The following is a 21,474-nucleotide window of genomic DNA, read 5'->3' as shown; positions in this document are numbered from 1 at the left end:
ATTAGATGAAAGGAGGAGTTCAGTGACTGCCATACCAGCCTGAACCTCTTGAAGCTTTGGTTGAAGAATCATAGAATCATATTAGATTTTTACAGAGATCCTACTGCAGTGGGTGTGCATCTATTCCTGTAGGCAGATATTTATGGTTTGCAGCTGTAGGACCAGATTGCAGCAGGCACCCTTGACTGCAGAGGGGACTGATTGCGGTGCTGTATGGCCTTGCGGAAATGTGCTGAGGTAGGCATGATGTGTGCAGGGGCACTGCTTGGCAAAGTCTCCTGCTGTGTTCTTTTACTGGGTATAGTATGCTGTGTTCTGTCCTCCTCTTCGTTTTTCTCCTGCCCACCTGGGCCCAGGCACAGATGCTTTTGCACACTTGACCCCTTTTTCTTTCATTAAACTAGTTGATGCATATTGCCACTGTAGCCAGCAGCGGGGCTGGTGAGACCCTGCCATGGCAGGGGACAAAGAGGAGAGAGCTGTATACAGATGCTCTCATTCCTTTTGGGGCTATGGGAGGTGATTTTCACCTGTCTTTTCCAACAAGCAGCCCTTCTTTGAGTTCTGCATCTTACAACGAAGGCTAAGCATTTTTTATTAGTTCTATTGCATTTACAGAAGATACCAAAGATTAAATATCAGGAGTTGTGGAATGTGGTTATTCCAACATAATGCTGGGCTTTAATGAGGAGTCAGAAGTATATTATCATAACAGAGGCTACAACTGTGATTAAGAGCCCACAGGAACCTCTTTGATAACACTGTCAGCAGTCTGCTGCTGTTGCTGGATGAAAGCTTGGTGCAGACTGTGTAGTGAAGGAAAAATGGTAGGGGGATTGCTTCTCATGTGTCATTAGATCCATCCAGCCAAAAACTTTACCACTTTATTTCAGATCTGGAAGCAAATGCAGCTGCAACAGGTTTCATACAAGAGCCCTTGCTGTCATTGGGGTATTGTGCAATATTTCCTTTTACATGTGTATGTGCAGACTGTTTTGTTGAATAGCATGGCAAGAGTTTTGGAATAAAAATTTATAGTACAAATTAAATACACTTTGGGAAGCTGACACTTGAAATGGAAATAGTGGAGGAAAATGAACATATTGAAACACCCACTTATTGCTTACTCATTCTGTTTCTTGACACCCTCAGCTTCTGCTGGGTTTGCTACAGCACAAAGATTAGGAGAGCCGATTCTTCACTTCCTTGTCCCTTGATTTGCTGTTCATGCTTGGCGAGAATATTGTTTCATGTAGATGATCTTGGAAGACTACAGGGAAGGGTAGACATCAGAGATGAACTCTCCACTTTGCATTTTTTGGTTGTGGGTAGGTATTGGCTGTGTAACATGAATGACTAGGGAGTTCTTTAGCTCTTGGCTATATGCATAATAATTTTTTTTCAATAGAGACAGATTCCAGAAAGAAAATACAAATGCTCCAGGGCCTGATTCTTACAAGCTTTCTACAAGTGATTGCCCTCCTGGTCCACTTCTATGGGAAAAGACAACTTGCAAGAACAACAGCATATACTTTTCACATTTAAATTACAAGTTGAGGTGAGCTTAACTGATACATGACTCCCTGTCTAATAGTATGTTAAACACAAAAAACGTCTTCAAATGCACTTTGGGTAAGGTCGCAAAGTCAGGCACTCAAAATGTAGGTCCTTGTGTGCAATTATGTCTTTTAAACATTCTCCTGACCCCTCCTCAAATGTTGGCAAGGCAACTTATTTTTTTCCTGGCTTTGCTCTTGGAACTGCTGAATTATTTTGATACTTTTAAATTTTTTTTCTTCTTTAAAGGTAGGTGCCTGATATGGAAAATTTCAGCTCAAAGAGTTGAAAGTTGGCAAGTGTATAAGCAACTGAAAAAAGGCAAGCTCTTGCTAATGAGTAAAGTTAGCAATAGATGGTTTCATTGGCTTGGCCTTCAACATGCGTGACTTTTGAACATAGAGCTCAGAGCTAAAAACATTTCCTCAACGCTCTATATTTAGTCAGCATTTACCTAACAGCAGTCTAATCTGCTGAAAAAATCTTGACAGTCTCAAGTCATCATCCGTTTGTTTTCTCTTTCAGTTAGCTCACAGCCTGTGTAGGTCAGGCTGATACTCTTGGATTCTCACTTTCATGAGTAATGTATTTGCATTAACATTATAAAGCTTTTACATGATGAAAAGAACAAGAAATAAAAAACATCTAAACCCAACTGCAAAAAGCCTCTCCATCATCTCAACTTTAGGACAGTGTTTGTGGTTCCGTTCAATCCTATTGTCTCCCAAAAATTCTCTTTTCTACTGAAATTTTAGGGGTGAGCAGGGTAGTTACTTTGCTCACATGTACACATGAGTTTGCTATTTGATTCCACAGGCAACGAACTAGAGAACTTCTCAGTGTGAAAAATGCAAAGAAAATACGCTGTCATGCTTGTAAAGTCATTTTGATCTTCTAGACCTTTTCTGGGAACCACGGCTCTGTCACCAACAAGCTTTGGTTTACTGGATCAAATGAATGTTGGCCCTCTGAGGTAGCATCACCAAGATAAGCTGGGTGGCTCTGGTGACAGTGTGTTGAGAATCAGGGTGGTATTTAGGCACAGCTCAGATTTTTGTTCACAACAGAGAATATCACCCTGTGAATGGAGCTGTCTTCCCCTTAAGGATAAAGCTGTTTCTTTTTAATGGTTTGGGAGCAAAAATAAGACTTTTATAGAGTACCTTGTCACTCTCCACTCAGCATACCCCAAGGGCAGTGTGTTTTCATAAGCATATGTTGTTTAGATGAAATAGAGATATGGTAAATTTCTTAACAGAATTTTCAGAATCTATAGCAAAGATAACTAACGTGGAGACAATGCATCTTAGCACTAAAAGCTTTTCACAAATTCAAGCAGATTAAAAGATAAGGGAGAATGCATTCACTTTTTCCCCTTCTCAAAGCCCTAATGGTTTGTTTAAAAAAACCCAACCCTACAACTGGTCAATATTTCTTCACATAGATTAATATTGTGCTTAGTTTGTTGCACTTCTGGGAAATAATTAACAGCTTCATCCAGATGCATTTATCTTAGCAATTCAGCTCAGAGTGAGAGTGCTCTGGAATCGAGCCCCTGGATGGTTCCCTGTTACTGAGCCTTGGGTCTCGCTGCAGAGTGGTTTGGGGGAGCATGGCTGGGCTCTGGGGAGGGCAGGGAGGTACGAGGATGCTCCTTTTCCTACTGAGTGTCCAGCCTGGGGCCAGGTAAAAGCTAGTCCCAGCAAGCCCTTGATGTGTGTATGGGGGGGGGGGGCAGGGCGTCAATTCCAGCTGTTTTGCTCGGCAAACTTATTCCGGTTGGGCCATGCTGCTTTGCTGATGTACAGGTAGCTTGTGTTTGCATGTCAGAAGGGTTTTAAAGATGGACAGAACCAGGGGAGACTACTGTAGTATAATACATAAAGCAAAAATCTTCAAAAGATACTTGGAGTAGTGTTTTGATCTTGTGTGCATAATTATTTGCATAATTATTTGCAAGAAGCTATTGTTATTTTTCAGCATAGATACTTTGTAATAATCACTGGTATTTTAAAAAATTAAATCACACTTTTCACAAGTAATAAAAATCTGAGGTAATTTTGCCAGAGTGCTGCTGAACAGCTCATTTTTCAAACTTAGTCATTTGAGTGTAATGTAGCTATTTCTTCAATTATGTAGAAGTTTTATTAAGAAGCCTGAGTTATGCAAAGTTCTGTTTTAAAATTGTGTTTATTAATAGATTTGCTTGCTCTCTTTGGCTAAATGCAACTAATTAGACTGTTATTAGGCTGCTAATGTAGAAGACAGAACTATCCTGGAGTGCAGTATTGCTTGAGGAGATCTTAGACAAGCCATGCATACAAAGTAAGAGTACCTTGGGGACTTCAGTGCTTTGCAGGATATGGCTGTTGTGCAGTAATGACTTGAAAAGAAGCAACACCAGCAGGGCCAAAATACCGAGAGCTTTACTCTGTGCTTAAGATCAGTAGGGAAAGGATCATCGGGTGTTGAACTTTCCTGGTTTGGGACTTGGTCCCTGGGTCCTGAGCAGTCACCAAGGTCTGAATTTGAGCAATTGAGTCAGTTCAGTTTGACCATGTGCACTTCTACATTAACAGCGTCATCCTGTTTACTGTCCTCACTGCAGGAGTTCTGGGGAAATGCATGCCACCATCTCCTCTGCTGAGACACAGTAGGATTTTGCATGGTCAGTTGTGTCAGTATCAGACTGTCTTGCTGAAACTGAGGATGGGCAGCTGGGTACATCAAAGCGGCCGATGCGATACCGCTTCAGCGTAAATCCTGCCCCAGTGCTGTGCCTTGCAAGGCAGCTGGGAGCACTCATAGCCTCTCTCTGTACAGGCCCTGGTTCTGCCCACCCCTATGAGCCTTGAAAACAGAAAGAGTAGTAGGGTATCACAGTGTTGCCTTGCCTGGATATGTCCCTTGTCCCCTGGCCTTTTCTTCCCTTGTAAGAGGGGGAAAAAAAAAAAACCCAAACAATTCCACTCTTCTGCTCTTTCTTTTAAAAGCTGGTTGTACTCCCACCTCCACACACACACACATATCCCCCATGTCTTCAGACTGTTTCTTGGGTAGTGGCTAGCTAACTGATGAGGAGGTTCATGTGGTGGTTGCAATAGTCTGTTTTGTGAGGAATAAATTTTCAATGTCAGGGAACTGTTAACTCCTGCATGTACCTTGAGTCCATCCGCCAAAGGAGGAGAAGAGGTGGATGGTGAAGTGAGGAAAGCTATCCCAAAAATCTAAATGAAGAGAACTTGATTTTCTTGTGTGTAAAGGGGGAGGTAGCTAACTGCTTTGGTGCAGATATCAGATGGTCAATGCTTCACAATCACAGTAGAATTTAAATTAAAATTTGTTATAGTGAATTAAGCGCTAATGTGGCATAAAGCCTGTTTTTGGGTAACTGATTCTGCTGAGTTACTTGTATTGTACACGTGGGCAAGAAAGCTATTTAGTCAAGTCCTTTCTGAGTGTCCTCAATGGGGGAAAAAAGCCTTTAAGAGACCTATTTACTTTTATTATTCTTGGCCTGTCTTACTACTTTCTTATCCTTTAACAGTGCTGGGATAGAAGCAAATTGATGTATAGCAATGTATTGTCAGGGGTTTCTTTCCTCATACTAGGCAAAGAAACCCAAAGTATCCAAGTTATTCTCTCTGATTTGTGGGGTTTCTTGCAATCACTTTATCTCATTTGAAAATATTTTTTCTACCTGCAAGCTGTGTGAAAACTCCATATACAGCAAAGGAAATTGATCAGTGCTCCTCAGGGGAGTAGTCCTGGCTATGAACAAACTGTTGTCAAATGTAGAATGTAAACAAACTGAAAAGTTAAGATTTCCACCTGCCTAATCATTCTTTGGTAATATTGGAAGAAAACCTGTGATAATAGCAATGACAGCATTCCCAAAAGAGGCAGAAGTTTAAAGCTGATACAGCATTTTCTCTTATCAGTGCTGCCTAGCATCCTGTCTTACCTTGGCTATTATACAGTCAGTAGGATGCAGCATGGCCTGGGGAAATTTACTTGGGAAGTGAGGCTGCTTTCCCCTGTGAACAGCAGAGTTCAACTCTTCCTACTTGTCGTGGTTTAGCCACAGCCAGCAGCTGAGCACCACGCAGCCGAATCCAGGACGCTACCTGACTTACCATTTTCTTTCTCCTAAGAAGAGTGTCCCCATGCCTTTGTGAGGATTAGGTTGTGGTTAGTAGGCTGGGCATAGACCAGGGATCTAAAATGTTATGTAGTCAGACTTCAGAGAATTTTTTTTTTCTTTTGGTGTTTTCCCTTTCCAGGGTGGAAAGAGACTCTTCATCCTGCCAAAGGGAGGGAGGGATCTTTGCTGCATCCTCATAGCAATGTGGAGTTGCGGATGGACCACTGGAGCTCTGTGCAAATGTATTCCTCTGCCTGGTGCCAGCTCTGCCAGCTTTCTGGAGCTGGTGAGAGCCCTCTGGCAGAGCAGCACGCCTGCTGTGGTTTGATTTTTGGATTAGTCTCAGTTGCAGAGGCTGAAGTATTAGTATTTTGTTTGTTTGCAGCCTGGCAGAGGGAACATGTATATTAAAGCATGGTGGTTTAGGTCTGGCTCCAAACCTGAGTGCAATAACTAACCTTAATATTTTTTCTGGCTGTATTCAGGATATCTGAGGTAAGACCATGGTTAAACCCAGTCAAAGATTCATAGAAAGCATTTCCAGCTCTGTTTGTTAAATCAGTTCTGTTCCCTTTCAGTTCTATTTTTTCTTCCTTCCTTGAAGGCAGCAAACATAGCAAAGGTGAGTGGTGAATAGTCCTTCCCTGAGACTGCTGTCATCTTCCTTGGATCATTTGGCAGCGAAGATGCATTGACCAAATGGTTGATAATTGTGGAAGTACCGTGGAGCCACTGGGGCTTGGGAAGCTAGGCAGTTGTGAGATCCCGGCTGCTTCTGTGCTTCTGCCTACCTGGCTCTGTACCCTAGGCTCTGTATTGGCTCTTGCACAAAAATTAACCTTAAATTGGAAATTGTCTGTCTGGGCTGATGACAGAAACCTCATGGTGTTTAGATATGCAGAAGCACTGCCAAATGAAGATACACAGCGTGGTACTGATGCACCCACTATGCGAACCTGTATGGTCATAGTCAAATTGGTTACTGAAAATCTCTTACAAAAACTCTTGAGATGAAATTCTCTTCTTTAGAAGAAGCACCTGCAGCTGTCACATATATATTCCTAAGGAACAAAGTAATCACTGTATACCTTATCAGGTGCTATTTCTTTCTCCAATTTAACTTGAACTGTGAAGGACAAAGACAGCTTTTTGCTTGTTGAGGTTTTGGTTTGGTTTTGTTTTTTCTCTTTTCATCTTGGGTAAAGGAAACAGGGTTTGTAAATATTTTTTTTGTTTCATTAAAAGCTACGGATAAGAAAGAAATAGCACAGCACTGTCACATCTGCAGTTCTTGTGACTTCATCCCATACGTACAAAGGACAATATTCAAACCTGTATCGCTCTATAAATTACTGCAGAGGCAGTCAGCAGGAGCTGACCTAGACTGTTCTTGGTGGTGAGGGAGATGAATGGGAAACTACTAAGAATCCTTTTGTGGTTACTTTGTTTGCTTCTCAAAATTGGAGGGACTGTTTGAATACTGCATGCTTCCTAATGACTTCTGTGCTTTTTTTTTGGTTCCCTAGGATTTCAAATGTTTAACTTGCTGAAAGACTTTAGTTTGAAATCCTCTAAGTGGGAAAGCACTGATTGTTGGCGAGTTCAAGTGTAAAATTGGTTGTAAGTACTTGTGGGAGAACAGTGCAATGGAGCTGAACAGTACACTGAAAATGTACTCTAAATCAAACCACATTTGTTATTTGATGTTCACTGCTGGTTTCTAAGAGCACAGCTAGTAAATACTGGACTCAAAGTCCATTTAAGTCAATCAAAAAATCTTATTGTAATTAATTTGGGCCAGATTTTGAATTAATTCCTTCTTCCAAGGTACTTTACCTTAAATTTCTATTACAAGGTGTGGATCACTTTTTTTCCTTGGTGTTTTCACGAACATGATTGCATAGTGGATTTATATGGCTGAGGCAAATCAGACTCAGCTAGGTATCTTAACCACTAATTAATATAAGCTATGGGAAGCTATAATTAAATAATTTTGATTCTCAGGAAGGAACAGGTAAACGTAGATTCTTTTCTTTGCATTTACACGCATTTGAAATAACTTTCCTTGAAGCTTTTAAAGAGAGGAATTAAAAGCAATGTTTTGGGAAAGCTAAAAGTAAAGTAAATATTGCTGCTTAGGGCTTGTTCTTGCCTGGTCAGGATTACCAGATGCTCAAATTAATTTCACTTATTGCCTAAGCTTTGTCTGACCCCTCTTTAGAGGTGAGGGTTAATCCACTGGAAAAATTACTCTGTTCTGTATTGTATGCCATTAAATCTTGCAGAACGGGTTTGGGTTGTTGATTATGTTCCATCATTCCTGTTACACTAATTAAAGAAAAGCAGTATTTGAGGTATGTAGTGGAGCTGTCTGATGCTGTGCCCCAACAGCATACCGTATAGTATTGAGGCATTTTTCTATTTACTGAGAGCTGTGCTGGGAGCGCTGTCTTGTAGCATTGGAAGCTTGTGCCAGAACTGTTTTGCATCTTTCTTTACAGCTCTCTGCACAGTGCACCCTCTCTGGCTCTTCTCTCTCCCTTGTGAGTTGGAAGAACATTCTGGGTGTTTCTCTCCCTGCTGTTTTCCATTTAATTTGTGTCTGCTTCATGAGAGCCAGGAAAGAAGTGCTGCTGCTTGACCTGGCTGGGGGGATGCTGTGCTGGGCAGGGTGCTCCAGGGCTGGCCCACGGCTGCGGAGCAAGCGTGATCGTTGTTCCTGTTTGCTCAGGGAGGTAGTTCTCAGCCTCGTGGAGGGCTTGGACACGGGGCGTTTTGCCATGTGTGGTTCTTTTTCTTTAAAACTTTCCTAAAGAATTGAGGATGGATATATTTTTATGTCCCATAAACATACAGCTTTCCCTGCATTAAAGGACCATCAGTAGAGTGAAGTCAGCTCCTGGAAAGGAGAAAATGGCAGATTTAAGATTGCCCGGGCAGTCATGCTATGGCTTACATTTTAATGCTCTCCTTTATAGTCACATTGGCCACACACAATGTTTTCTCTGAGACTCCTATTTATCCAGCACACAGGAGGGACTCTCTACCTAATGATCAGCTCTTTGGTATTTTTTGTCATTGTTGTGTGTGTACCCCAAGCTATTTTTACTACATGCTGCTGAAGTGGTGCTTTCAGGTTAGGATTATTAAATAACTCATGAGCTTTCCTTTGATTCTCATTAGTGTAATAACTTAGGATTTCTCAGGCAATAATTACTTTACCTTCCTCACCTGCAAACTGAGGGCATCTCTTCAATTTTATAGACAGAGTAACTGAGACATGGAGAAAGTGTTACTTGGAATGCCTGATTTAAAAGGCTTTTATTTTGAAGAGTCCTTAGTATTACATATCTTCAGGAATGGATCAAAGAAAGGGTCATCGCATTTTTCTGACATGTGAAGACAAGGAAGAAGGGCTGCGGTCTTTTCCTTCTAATGTCATTCTTGTAAATTGCAGATCTGTCCAATTTGAAATTCAGCTGGAGAAAGATAATATTTAATTTAAACAAGGTCACATAGTGGAGAGTGTTAAGGAACCTTAAAAGTAGTCAGTCCCATCAGTATTTAGGCCTTTTTTTATCAGGAAGGTGTTTGCTCTTTCTCTGCTGTTTGTGTCTGCCCTGAGCTAGTGATACTCGGTGCATTCACTTGTGGCTGTGGAGGGACATGGCTGCTGCCCCCTCCATACAAACCCAGGCTGGAGTTACAATCCTTGCAGCAACCAAGTCTAGGAGATGGCATTAGGATGCTTCCTGCTTTTCCCTCCTCTGAACATTGCTTGCTGGAGCTCCTAAGGCTTTTTGCCTTGTTTTCCAGGGACCTAAAGTAAAATGGTAATAATTACATTTGACTGTGGGTTTTTTCCTTACAAAGTGTTTTGGGTTTTGCTTTGGTTTTTTTGTTGTTTTTTTTTTTTTTAAAAAAGAGCATAAGGACTCAGTGTGGGGGTAGAGCATCTCAGTCCAGCCTTGTGACTGTGACAATGTGAAAATGGATGTTTGCATATGGATATAAAGCAGTTAAATGGGGACCAGTTAGATTTACAGTTGCTATAACTTTTCTTTTTGCAGCTAGAAGAATGTAAAGGGCTTTAAGGAGAGCCATAGCCAAAGAGATCTAGCTTGCCTGGTTATGAGTGCTTTCTGACCACAATACCCATCCAGTGCAGAAACATAAATCATAGTTCTCCTCAGTGAACCGTGTTGTGAAGGCCAGTGGATATGGCATGACTGTATTAGCATGTGTCCTTGTGAGTAAATTGAGAGATGTGTAGTGCAGTGATATAAAGAATGATTTTTTTAATATGCATTAATATGTTAATCTTTCATGTAGATTGGGCAGGTAAGGAAGGCTGTTTGCAGGGCAAACCAAATTAAGTGTATGTGTTTTGTTCCATCAATTTCCTTGCTTACATTCTTGAGTTGTAGATTTCACAGTACCTGTACCTTTGCAACTGTGTTGGATGTGTACTTTGCATGTGTTTATTTGGTGCCAGTTTTTGTAACTCACTGACATTTGTTCTTTCTATTCCTTTTCAAGCAATGAATACAGAAAAAGAAATAAATTGGAAAACCCACAAATGTCAAGAAAAAGTACAAAATTCAAAGAAAAGAGAGTCTAAAGTAACAATGTCCATCTGAGACGAAGCAATGGGGAAAGGGAGTGGTGTTTTTTCACTACACTATACTCTGCTGTGGTCCATCCACTCTTTGAGAAGAAATAGATTAAACCAGGTGTGAACTCAATATATCTTGTTTTGTTGTCAGTGGCAAGGCTGGACCTGATGGATATCTGAAGAAGTATCTTGTTTTGGACTCCAAGGCTATTTTGCTATGGATGCCAGGACAAAAAAGCAAGCACTTTACGGGTAGTGGCAGAGATGCAGTTCCTGGTGGAGGGTTGTGTTTGTGGTGTTCGATTTTTGTCTGGGACCACAGCACAGGAAGTGTGTACAACAGCAAGCACTGCTGCTGGTGAGAGCTGGCTTTGGCCTTCTGGTACTTGGGTAAACTGATGGCTTTGACTGCAGTCAGTCTCATCTAAGATTGGAAGATGAGTCTCCTGTTGGGAGCATTTAATTTTTTTCCCCAAATTAAAGTAGTCCTCCAGCAGGTGAATTAGAATAGGCTATCTGACAAGTTAAATATAAGTACAGTGTTTAATTTACTTAGGTAGTCTTTTAACACCATGAATTTAGATTTGTTGTTCTGTTATTTTGCTTCTTCCTGCATGCGTACCTCTGTGACAGCTTCAAGTAGAGGATACTGAAATTGGTTTATAGAGGAAAACTCTTATTGCGACACAGTCACAAGCTAACTATTTCACATGGTAGAAAGTGAGAAAGATGTGAATTGCCTACCTACAGATTTCTAAGTCAGCAAAACATAGTATTTGCTGTAAATGCATGATTATTTAACACAAAAATTTATTTCTGTAGTGCTGTGAGAGAGTGAGATATGGGTGTGTTAAAGTACAACTTTGTCATGTATTTCCTCTAAGCATTTTGTGCTCTGTGAGTGGTGTTTCTATTCAGTGTTGCAAAAGCCATGCTGACTTCAACAAGGAAACCCAAGGAAAGAAAAACAAAATGTGTGAATGCAAAAAGTAGGCCTCCTGGCCTGACAGGTATATTGAATAACAGAATCCAGGGATTTTGAGATCATGAATGAGTCAACTGCACAGTGGTACTGGGGCTTTAAAGATGGAAGATTTTATTCTGGGTATTAGCAGGAGCTGTGTATGTGAGATTCAGGTGTAACTCTGTGTGTAGTATCAATGAAACCTCACCAGAGCGCTGTATTCAAGTTTTGTGCAGCATAGTTTAAGAAAAAGCAGAGTGATTGAACATGGCTGAAAAAGAGGGTTTGAGTTGCCTCTGTCCTGAATCTGTTTGCTTTTGGCATGCAGTGACCTGGAGCTGGAAGGCTGCTGCTGTGACACCAAGAGTTGTGTTTCCCCAGCCTTTCTAGGGATGCTCTGGGGAGGTCAAGCCACCTTCTCTGCCTGAGGAGCTGACTGAGAAGCTGAGGCACTCCTCTGCCTTTATACTTGGGAGACCTCTCACTGAATCACTGAATTTTTAAGGTACTGAACCTTTGGTAGCTGTGTTGCTTCTGAAGTCACAGGCACCTTGCTGTGAAGCATTTAGGAGGCCCAGTTGGGTGCCTTTCTTCAAGGTGCTGCTCACTGTCACTCACTGCACGGTTTTATCTTCTTTTAGCAGGGAGGATTAAAACTCTTCACTGAGTCAAGTCACTCATTTGCATGAATACATCTCCTCTTGGTGATCACAAAAGACACACAAATTGCAAATATATGTACCAAAATGAAGCAAAACACACTAATACACTCCTGCAGCCACTGATCTTAATAGTAATTTACAATTGTTTTTTCTTAAGTTCTCAGTCCACCCGCCGGATTGTCAGGGTTACAGTTCCCTCATAGCCCCAGTTCAAGAAAGCAGTTAAATGTTGGCCTTAGGATATTGTTATTCAAGACAAGCCTTTTAATATTTTCCTAGTGTTAAACCCCATGAGAACGGGACTTAATCCCCTGTCTGAACTTTAGCATGTCCTTTGCTATCCTGAATATAGATGCTTTTTAAATTGAAACCTGATTGGGTAACTGTGGGGGGAAAATACTTCTTTAGACCTTATCTGATATTTTGTTGTATAGAAAGGAAAAAGTAATCTTTAACAAGAAAGCTGTTTTTTCCATTTCCCAATTTTACCTTTTTATTACATATGATGTTGTTGATAATAGTACCCAGAGATCTTTGCAGCATAGGCAGAGGTTACAACGCTAAAATAAGACACACACAGATGAGTGTGCTTTGCCCTTCTCCCCAGAAATCCCTTCTGAAATGCCCTGGCCGGGTAGGGGAGGCAGGCAGCAGGGCTGGCTGGGTGGGTGCGCGAGGGGCCGGGAGCTGCTGCCGCAAGCCTGCCATGCACCCCAGCCGGTCCTCGCTCCCCAGGGCTGCCATCCCTTTGGGAGGGCACTGCTACAGGCCAGGATCACCGCATCTCCTGCTTCCTTTACAACCCCTCTGCCCTATTAGTATTCAAGTCACTAGCTGTTCTGACTGGTTCTCTGATTTAAATAGGAGCCCTCTGAATTAAGTGAAGACCCTTGGTTTCCATTGCTGCTTAAGCTAGATATATTTTTTTAATGTCCTCTGTTGGTAAATGGAAAGAATATTGGGGAGCCAGTTGGTACAATAGAACAATAACTGTGTGTTAATTAGGTGGGTTAACAGTTGGTCCTGTTGCAAATGCTGTCTGGTCCTCCTAGCTGTTCTGGTTTTTTGAAACAAAGATAGAAGTATTTGCAATAACGTTTCTCTTCCAAAGTTGCTGTTTATGCAGTACAGCTGCAGACTGTACTGTTCAGATTTTTTTTGTAAGAAATAATATATCTCAAAGTTTCTTAATGTGTTGTGCACCCAATCAAGTGAACCAAATGCATGTAGCTACACATTTGTTAGCATTCGTTGCTGTTAGGGTTTGAAGATGTTGCATACAGGTACGCAACTGCTGTGCAGTTGCTCACATTTTGATTAATGTAGATATCTGGCTGGAATGGCTTTGCTGCCTTGTTTGGCACTGCTTCCTTTTTAGACTCAAATACCCGAATCACAAGAGAGACATGCTATGGTGCAGAAGCCTGGAGTTCCTGAGACTCCTGTGCCGTGTGTCTTATTTCCAGAGAGCAATAAGGATAGACAGCGTGTTTTGCTCTGCTGCTATCACCCACCTAGGCATGCCGTGTGGGCAGAAGGAAACTGTCCTCACAAATTTTAAGCACCTTTATGTTTAATTTTTATTTCTCAAAAGCAAGGGTAAGAAAATGAAGGGAGGAGGTGAGGGGGTGTTGGAAAAGCAGAGGAATGGGGGCAAACTGAGAAGCCCCATCAGAGTGGCACATGCAGCTTTTGGTGAGGGTGAAAAGCTCAGTGTCTTACCATAGGCATCTTGTAATCTGAAATAAAGAGGTGCTCAGATGGGTGCTGGAAGGGGAAAACTGCTTGCGATACAGAATCAATGTGGTAGAGGAGCTTTGGAGCAAGATCTGAGTACTAAGGTAAAAAGGCAAATATCCTGGAAGATAACTAGCTGCTGCTGTCCAAAGAAAAGAGACTCTAGCAAGGAAGGGGTATACAGAAAGATATGTGGCAAGAAGGATAGTTTGGAGAGATGGAACTAACATGGGAGATAGAGCTATAGGAGTGAGGGCTCTTGGAGATTTGGTATGTAGAGGGAGAAGGAAGGCGCTACAAAACTAGTAAGTTGACTTTACCGATTCACAATTTTTTACCTCATGTCGCTTTAAGTTCTACAAGTCTTGCAAGATGGAAATCTAGAGGCAAATTGCCTTGTTGTAAGGAAGAGCATGAATGAATGCACATCATGCTCTAAACAATTTTCAGAGGAAAAAATGCAAGATGCATTTGGTTTATAATACTCAGAGAAGACAGTTGTCAGTGAAGACCTTGATAATGCTTTCACTAGTGGAATCAGAAAACTATGTATTCATCATCCAGGGAATCAATGCCTAGAGTCTACAATAAATAGTGCTTTTGCTCACTTAAGAGACTACTAAGGCTGTGACAAACTGGCAATTACTGTCATTAATGATTAATGTTTGATTGTGTTAGAAGCTGTATTTAATGATTAATAGCAACATCAATGTATATTTATAAAAAGTTAACGGCTGTAGAACAATTTACTGGCTGAGGAGAAAATTGGTTACTTCCTGTTAAATATCAAGTTAATGCTGCTTTAGTCAGAGATATATTTGTAAGTAGGCAGACTTGTTTACTTGTAAAATCAACATAACTTTGAGAAATTGCCATAAACACATTTGACAAAATTAAAGCTAGATAAATAGAGCTGAAAGAGAACCTGAAATTTTTATATTGTCTCTCTCAATATCTGTAAGCGAACTTAGTTTTGTATTAATGTATTTCCTCATCCTTATCATGGCTAAAGGAGAATGAGCATTAAAAAGTCTGGTAAGGGGGAAAACTGCTTTTAAGTCGAACACTCCCAAGTGTGTTGCTGATCTGTAGTGAAGAAAGACAAAGACTCTGACCTGTGCTTTCTTGGTCTGTGCAATTACACATTAGTTTCTTTCATGTAACTTAAACTGTAGATTTACTACTCTTAGATTCTTCATTTTATTCATATATTATTCATGTAAGGATTATTCTCTGATTGTGCAACACAAAATGAATGCAATAATACATGTTTTGAACCGATTTTTCCAAAGCTGTCATTTCAATAATCAAAACTGGATTGCTGTCCAAGAAACCCTGAGTTTTGTTTAAATGAAAATAACTAAGAAGCACAACTCCTAAGAGAGGGAGGTGCCATGGTGAAGACAATATTGTGTTTGCATATTTGTGTAGCTTTTCAATACACTCTCTTATCCCAGACAAAAGTGGTGTCTCCAGACATGTGTGCCTGGTTTAGCTTGGAAGGGCAGTGTTTAGATTACAGGCACTCTGAAAACTAGACAGAGATCACCTTTTTGTTATTTAGGTTTAAGAGTTTAAGCAAGATTTAACAATATCTAAGACTTGAGTGTTATGATGGGTTTGAGATGGTATAGGAAGCTCCAGTAGGTACAGAGACTTGCCCTTGGTTGTAATTATTATTCTGAGCTTTGTAAGGCAGCCAGGTGGTGGTTCTCTGCATCGTTCCCCCTCGTTGGAAGCTGGATGTTGCATTGTAGCAGTGCCAGTGGAAGGGGACAGTTGACTTCTTTTTTTGCTAAACTTCTTGGGTGTAGTCTTTGCATCTGGCATATTTCTTCAGGAACTGTTTCCTAGGGATGGCTTTTGGGCTCAGCATGGGAAGCACAACACATGGGCTTTATCTTGGGCACTTTCAATAAATTCAGGTGACCTTGGATAAGTGGCTTATTATCTTCATGCTTTTGTTTCCTCTCCTGCTCTTTGGCCTTGTTGTTTGTTTAGTTGGGATGGTATCTTTTTATTGAGCACAATGGGAAGCTCATCTTAAATTGGTCATCAAAGTATTATCTTAATGCAAATGAAAAAGAGGATTTTTTTTTTCCTCTTTTGTTGTAGAATATTGACCATGAAACATGCTAGCATTCTTTTGTTTTCCTTGTTTTTTTTAACTCCTAGTCTTCCTCTCATTGGGCTTTTCTCTTTATTTTGGGTCAGAAAACATCTACTTTATGCAAATGCCTGATACTTCCAGTTGATCAAACTGGGGGAATGGGGGAAGAAAAAAGAAAAAGTCAGGTTGGGCTGGTCTGATTAATATTCAAAGATGTTTTCTTACTGAAATGAAAGGAAACTGAATTTTTCATTTTGGGTCAAATGCAGTGTTTCTGATGTATCAAAATAGTTTGTTCTGATGTATCTGAAACTAAGTGTGGTGATGTTTGCAAAAATGTGTTGGTTTCCCTTTGCAAGGGAAAGTGAAGTTCTCAAAACAGGGCCAGGAGCTATGCTCCCCTTTGTGCAGGGCCTGAGTTAGCTTGAACTGAGGGCACGGGGCAGGGTTTTCATTCCTGTTGGAGGGGCTGTGGAGCCAGCTCCCAGTGCTCCAATGGCAGGCCACTGAGCAGCCACCATCCTTTATCTGGTTCAGAGCAGGAATTTAATTTGGGATCCCCAAGATTTCTCACGTGGGGGATGAGAGCAGTGCGAACAGGAGAATGTGGGTCCTCCACAGCCGTGGAGGGGCCAGGCTTGTTGGGTAAAAGGGAACAGTGGTTTGCAAATCTAACATTGATTTGGGGGTGGGCAGGTGTTCATTACAAGAGCTTGAAAATTTAATGTTGTGCAAATATCAGGGTAGTTTGTTATGGAACTGCTGGAATACACTTTAAAGATATTTATTTTTTGGTAATGTTTTGCTGAACCTGAAGCAAATAAGCCCAAGAGTTTGAAAACACTTTTCCTTTTGTTGCAGCCAAAGTGTTTGGCAAAATCCACTTGTACCTGCTGTTTTGGTTACCCTGAAGTACCAGTCCTGACAAAATGAATTGTCTAAAACAAAAGCTGAAAAATATTAAATCTTATAGACAAATGCCAACTGTCTCTTCTACCGGCTATGCATTTTATAAATTAATTCAGTGGTTGCATGAATTAAAAATAAGACTGTCTGTTAGCATAAAGCTTTCTGATAATATAAAAAAACCCTTTTTGTCTCCATTGCATTTCCTTGATTGTAGTACACACAACACAGTAGTTGTTGAACAGTAACAGTAGTGAACTGATTATCATTCACAAAGTAGTTGAGACTGAAGAATTAGAAATATGGAGTGGGAATGACATTTATAGTGTTGGCTGTGAAATACTCATGGAGATCTACTTCTTTCATAAATATTAATTTGACATTGGTTTAGCATTTAATAAGTGGAATTGCTCAAGATGACAAAGATGCTTTATTACATCTGGATAGCCTTAGGAAATATTTCTGTCTGCCATTTAAAAATAAAAAAGTATGAAAAAATATGAAAAGGTTTTAAGTTATGAAAAAGTAAGAGGGTTGAATGTAGAGTTAATTGGGGCTTAGAGTATATAAAGTAGGGCCAAATTCTTCTCTGCGTTTACATAAATGGAGTCAAAGCCCATTCTGAATGAAAAGGGAATGCAACTTGATTTCTTTCTGTTTGTCAAATGTCTTCAAGGCATCATTTCAAGTTTGAAAATGCCCACGTGCAAAGTACAGGCTTTGTTTTACTGCAGCACACACAAAGCCTTAACTGAGGAACCAAAATGACTCAGAAGTGACCTTTTGATTCCTTGACTACTTTAAAGGCAAGTTATTTTCTAACCTGTTGCTTTTGGACTATGTTGGATGCTGCAGTACGCAGTCAAAACTGCTGGTTATTTATGTTGCTGTTAACAGTTCTCATTATAAGGTAGGCTACATAGTAAGTGATACTATTTTGTTCTATGTTTAAGAGTGAATCAGATGGTTGCTACCACTAATGGGCTGCCAAAAGAGGACCTAAGAGTATTTAAGAAATGTTAATCTGAGTTACTTGTGTGTCTTTAATCATTCTTGTGTGCAAAATAATCCCAGTACATGAGTTGTGCAGACATAAATGTCTTAGACCATTAGAAAAGATAAAAACAAGAAAGAACATTAAGGGCAGAATAGTAATATTTAGCCTTGTTACTGTATTTTCAATATCCAGAGTGTTCCAGAAATATTGTTCTTTGTGAGCTCCAGAGAGATAGCTTGAAGCAATGCTTTCCCCATTTTAGAGGAAGGGGACATTTTGACTAACATTCTGTCCTACCTGATGGGTCCCTTGTGTTCTGAGAGCAAAACAAAGTAGCTTTGGTGTGAGTTTCCTTTGATGGCTTATCTGCATACGCGCCTTCCCATCCTGTTGCAGCAGAATCAGAGGTGCCCTTTCAGAGGCTTTGCTTGCACTGTTGAGAAGTGCAGGCCTGGTCTGGGGTGAAATCTTGGACTGTACTTGGAGTCTCTCTTTGTTTCCTTCTTAAGTGGACCTACAGATTTCTTGAACTGAGTTTCCTGAAAAAGGAGTATTTCCAGAGAGAGGAATGCTGCCAGAATTGTTCTTCATTCTTTATTTCCTTTTGTTGCTTTTTCTTGCCACATTATTTTATGGTATTCTCCAGGTCATAGGTTTGTTGTCATAGTAATGATACTAATCTTTGTAAAATAATAAAATGGTTTAATTTTTTGACAGCAGGAAGAGAAAGTAGATCGAGTTGTTGATATGCAATACCATAAGCATTCTTCTTGGCAGGAAACTTTTACGATGAGAGGTCCCCTAACAAAAACCAGAGTCTTATCTTCATGAGGAGATTTTAATCAAGTTTTAGATTAATAAAGGCTAAGGCTGTTTAAAGCTGTTGTTTACTTGTCTATTCTAAAGCCATGCCTCCTTTTTTAAGGCACATGGTACTACATTTCCTTTAAAAAAACCCCAACAACCAAACAAAAAAACCCCTAAATATCGGAAGTTAAAAAAAACGTTCCTGCAGTGCTCCTTGGTAACTACTTTGGTTTGACATTTTAATTATAGCCCAAAGGTCTCAACATCCCTTTAAACCTGGTACCTATATGTAGTAGAGAATTGCCTTTACTCCCAAGAGCTTGCAGTCAAAGAGAACAGACAAAGCAGGTGTTTGAAGCAAGCATGTGGACTGGGGTCACTTCAGCTGAACCTCAACACTCAGAGCTGCACGTACTGGCTGGTATCATAACTTCCTAGTAGTGCAAGGTGCAGTTGATCCTGTTGTTATAGATACAGTGGTTTAAACCTGTTTTCATCTGAGTAGTCTGCTCACTGTACAAGGCAGGCAAAGGTGACTCATCCAGGAGAGAAGTTTGTCTGAAAATTCACTGCTTGTTGTGCTTTAGTTGTATAGATTTCTTTTTTTTTCCTGGACTTTAACTTCTTGGGTTCAGTTTCTTCTTGCTGGGCTCAAGAGTCAGGTCAAAAATCTTTAAGAAAAGAGTTTATTGAAAGTCCCAACTAAAATAGCTCAATCTTGTGAGAATGCACAAGAGAGGTAACAGCTGCAGATCGCTCCATGAGAAAGATCCTTCCAGCTACCCCAGGACACTTCTAGTACGATGGAGATGCCTGGAGGGGTATCCTACAAAGGGAGTCATTTTTAGCTTGTGAATTTACAACCCCTTTTTGGCTTCTGACATATAACAGAAAGTTAATTTTCTTTGTAAAGCCTGGGGGAGGTTCCTCTAACAAGGTAAGAAATACAATGATAGGAACCTCACTGTGAATTTGCAGTTAAAGGTAAACCATTTATATCACCATTGAAGGTAGCTACTAAATTAGTCTTGAGCACTCTCCTTACTTAGTTTACCTTGAAATAAAACTAATGTGACTTGTATCCACAAATGTCATCTTGCAGGAAAACACACCTCTGCTGTCAGTGAAGAGTAGCGGTCAGTTCCTCTTCCACCGCATAGCCCAGGGAATGCTGTAGGGCAACACCCAGGTCACTGCAGTGACTTCTCCCTGAAAGCATTTAACCAGTGAGTTCCAGTTGCTGTGTTGCCCCTTTACCCCTGAGGATAGTATTTATTGTTACTGATGTGGGAGAAGGGATTGGATGGTTTCCATTTTATTATGAAGTCTAATAATTTTTTTTTCATTTAGAGAAGAAAAAAGTTTTAGAATTAGCTCAGTTGTATTTTGAGGAAAAAAAAAGAACCTCTTGCACATTCCTCTCAGCTGTGAAGCATAGCTGGCTGGTACCCTGTGCATGTCCTGGCTGTTAGTGCTAATGATCTCTGAAAACACTGAAGACCAACAGTTACTGCAGGATCACAAATCCCAGCGATGCATAGTTTGGTCCTTGACTGATTGTTATAAAAAAGCCTCTTTGTAGGAATGTAAGCAGGCTATACTCCAGAGTGCCAATTTTTTGTATTTCTTTATCACATGCTTTGAATGAATGATGAACTTGATAAATTTTTGGTTAGCATATTGGGGTGTTTTTCTGGTTTTGCTCCCCCTTCTACCTCCACTGAAATCTGGATTCAGATAGATTTGAATTTAGCTATTTAGATAACTTATTTCTCTCAGAACTTCAGATTAGCATGAATATGAAAGTAGAAATTTAGAGGTAAATGTGGATAAACTGTAGTGCTAAGTTTGATCATGTGCCCTTGAAAATACAAGACTTGTCAACTACTCATTCTTTTCATGACATCAATATTCAAATGTTAATGTGCTACCATGAATTTGAGAGTGAGAGAAAATATTCATATCCCTCTCAGATTTTCTGAAAGTGCTAAATGTAACTTAGAGTTTTCTTTTGTTCTGTTGGGTCATGGACAGGAGGTGGCAACAGGTGGGCAAGTCCTTGTTTTGGGCAAGGTATAAAAATAACCACAAGTGATTGTTCTTCTGGTTTAAATACACTGTTAAATGACATTAGTATTTATTGTCCCTTTCATGATCCACTTAAGATATGCATGACTGAATTATTTACAAGTGGAAAACCCTAGGGACAATGTGGCTCAGAAATCAGCCTTTTATCTCTAGGTTGAAAGTTCAAATTCAACCCAGTTTGGAAGGCTGTTTTAAGCATATGGTAAACCAGATAGTCAATGCTCTCATATGGCTAAAGCTTAGACTACCAGCAAGGTTCCCAGGCATCCAAGAGAGCACTGAGGATGACCAGGGCACTGAACGCTTTGCTTCTCTTTTTACTTGGAGTTTATTGCCTTGGAAATGAGGCTGGGCAGTATTTGAACAATTCCCACTGCTCTAGCAGGGTGCCTTGGTTATCAGTCCAGTCAGAGCTCAGCAGCTGGAGGAGAAAGAGAGGCTCTAACTGTGATCACATTCACCCAATCCTTGTTTTGATGAAGTAGCAAAATGGTATTTTAACTGTAACTGAAGGTGGGGTTTGCCTTCCCAGTTGTGCTGCTTCACTTTCCAGCCTGCAGATTAATTTTAAGTTTTAAAGGTATTTCTCAAGTGAAGTCTGAATATGAAACTTCCTTTTAAGGGCCTCCCTCTTCACCTAAATTGGCAGAGTACTGTGCTCATGCATGATGCTTTTAGCTTTTTCCCAGATAAGGCTTTTTTGTGTGTATGTGGTAATCACACTCATGGTTTTAGTGGTGTGGTTTTGGGGTTTTTTTGACCAGTTTTATATAAATCTTTGTGGAGGCAAAAAGTATATTGAGAGGTGGCAGAAAGTGACTGTTTAGTATTAGTCTTCTGGTTTAACAGGGAGAGCCAGTAAAAATAAACATTTATTTTTCTTCCAA

At 40.4% G+C, this 21,474-nt stretch overlaps 1 protein-coding gene across 2 annotated transcripts in view; it reads left to right on the top strand.

The window, feature by feature from the left end:
- PLCL1 (phospholipase C like 1 (inactive)) overlaps window positions 1–21,474 on the top strand; it is a 207,430-nt gene that overhangs the window by 26,597 nt on the left and 159,359 nt on the right. The window contains exon 1 of one of the 2 annotated variants that reach the window (XM_054830789.1): window positions 210–237. The exons of the other annotated variant lie outside the window; for it this stretch is intronic. Within the exon in view, the coding sequence (XP_054686764.1) occupies window positions 214–237 (24 nt within the window). The 5' untranslated portion in view covers window positions 210–213. Of the gene's footprint in view, window positions 1–209; window positions 238–21,474 lie in introns of those variants that run through there. 2 annotated transcript variants of the gene reach the window in all.

The sequence above is a fragment of the Grus americana genome, chromosome 6, assembly GCF_028858705.1.
Source record: "Grus americana isolate bGruAme1 chromosome 6, bGruAme1.mat, whole genome shotgun sequence".
NCBI classification, from domain to species: Eukaryota; Metazoa; Chordata; class Aves; order Gruiformes; family Gruidae; genus Grus; species Grus americana.
This window is presented reverse-complemented; position numbering and strand designations above follow the sequence as displayed.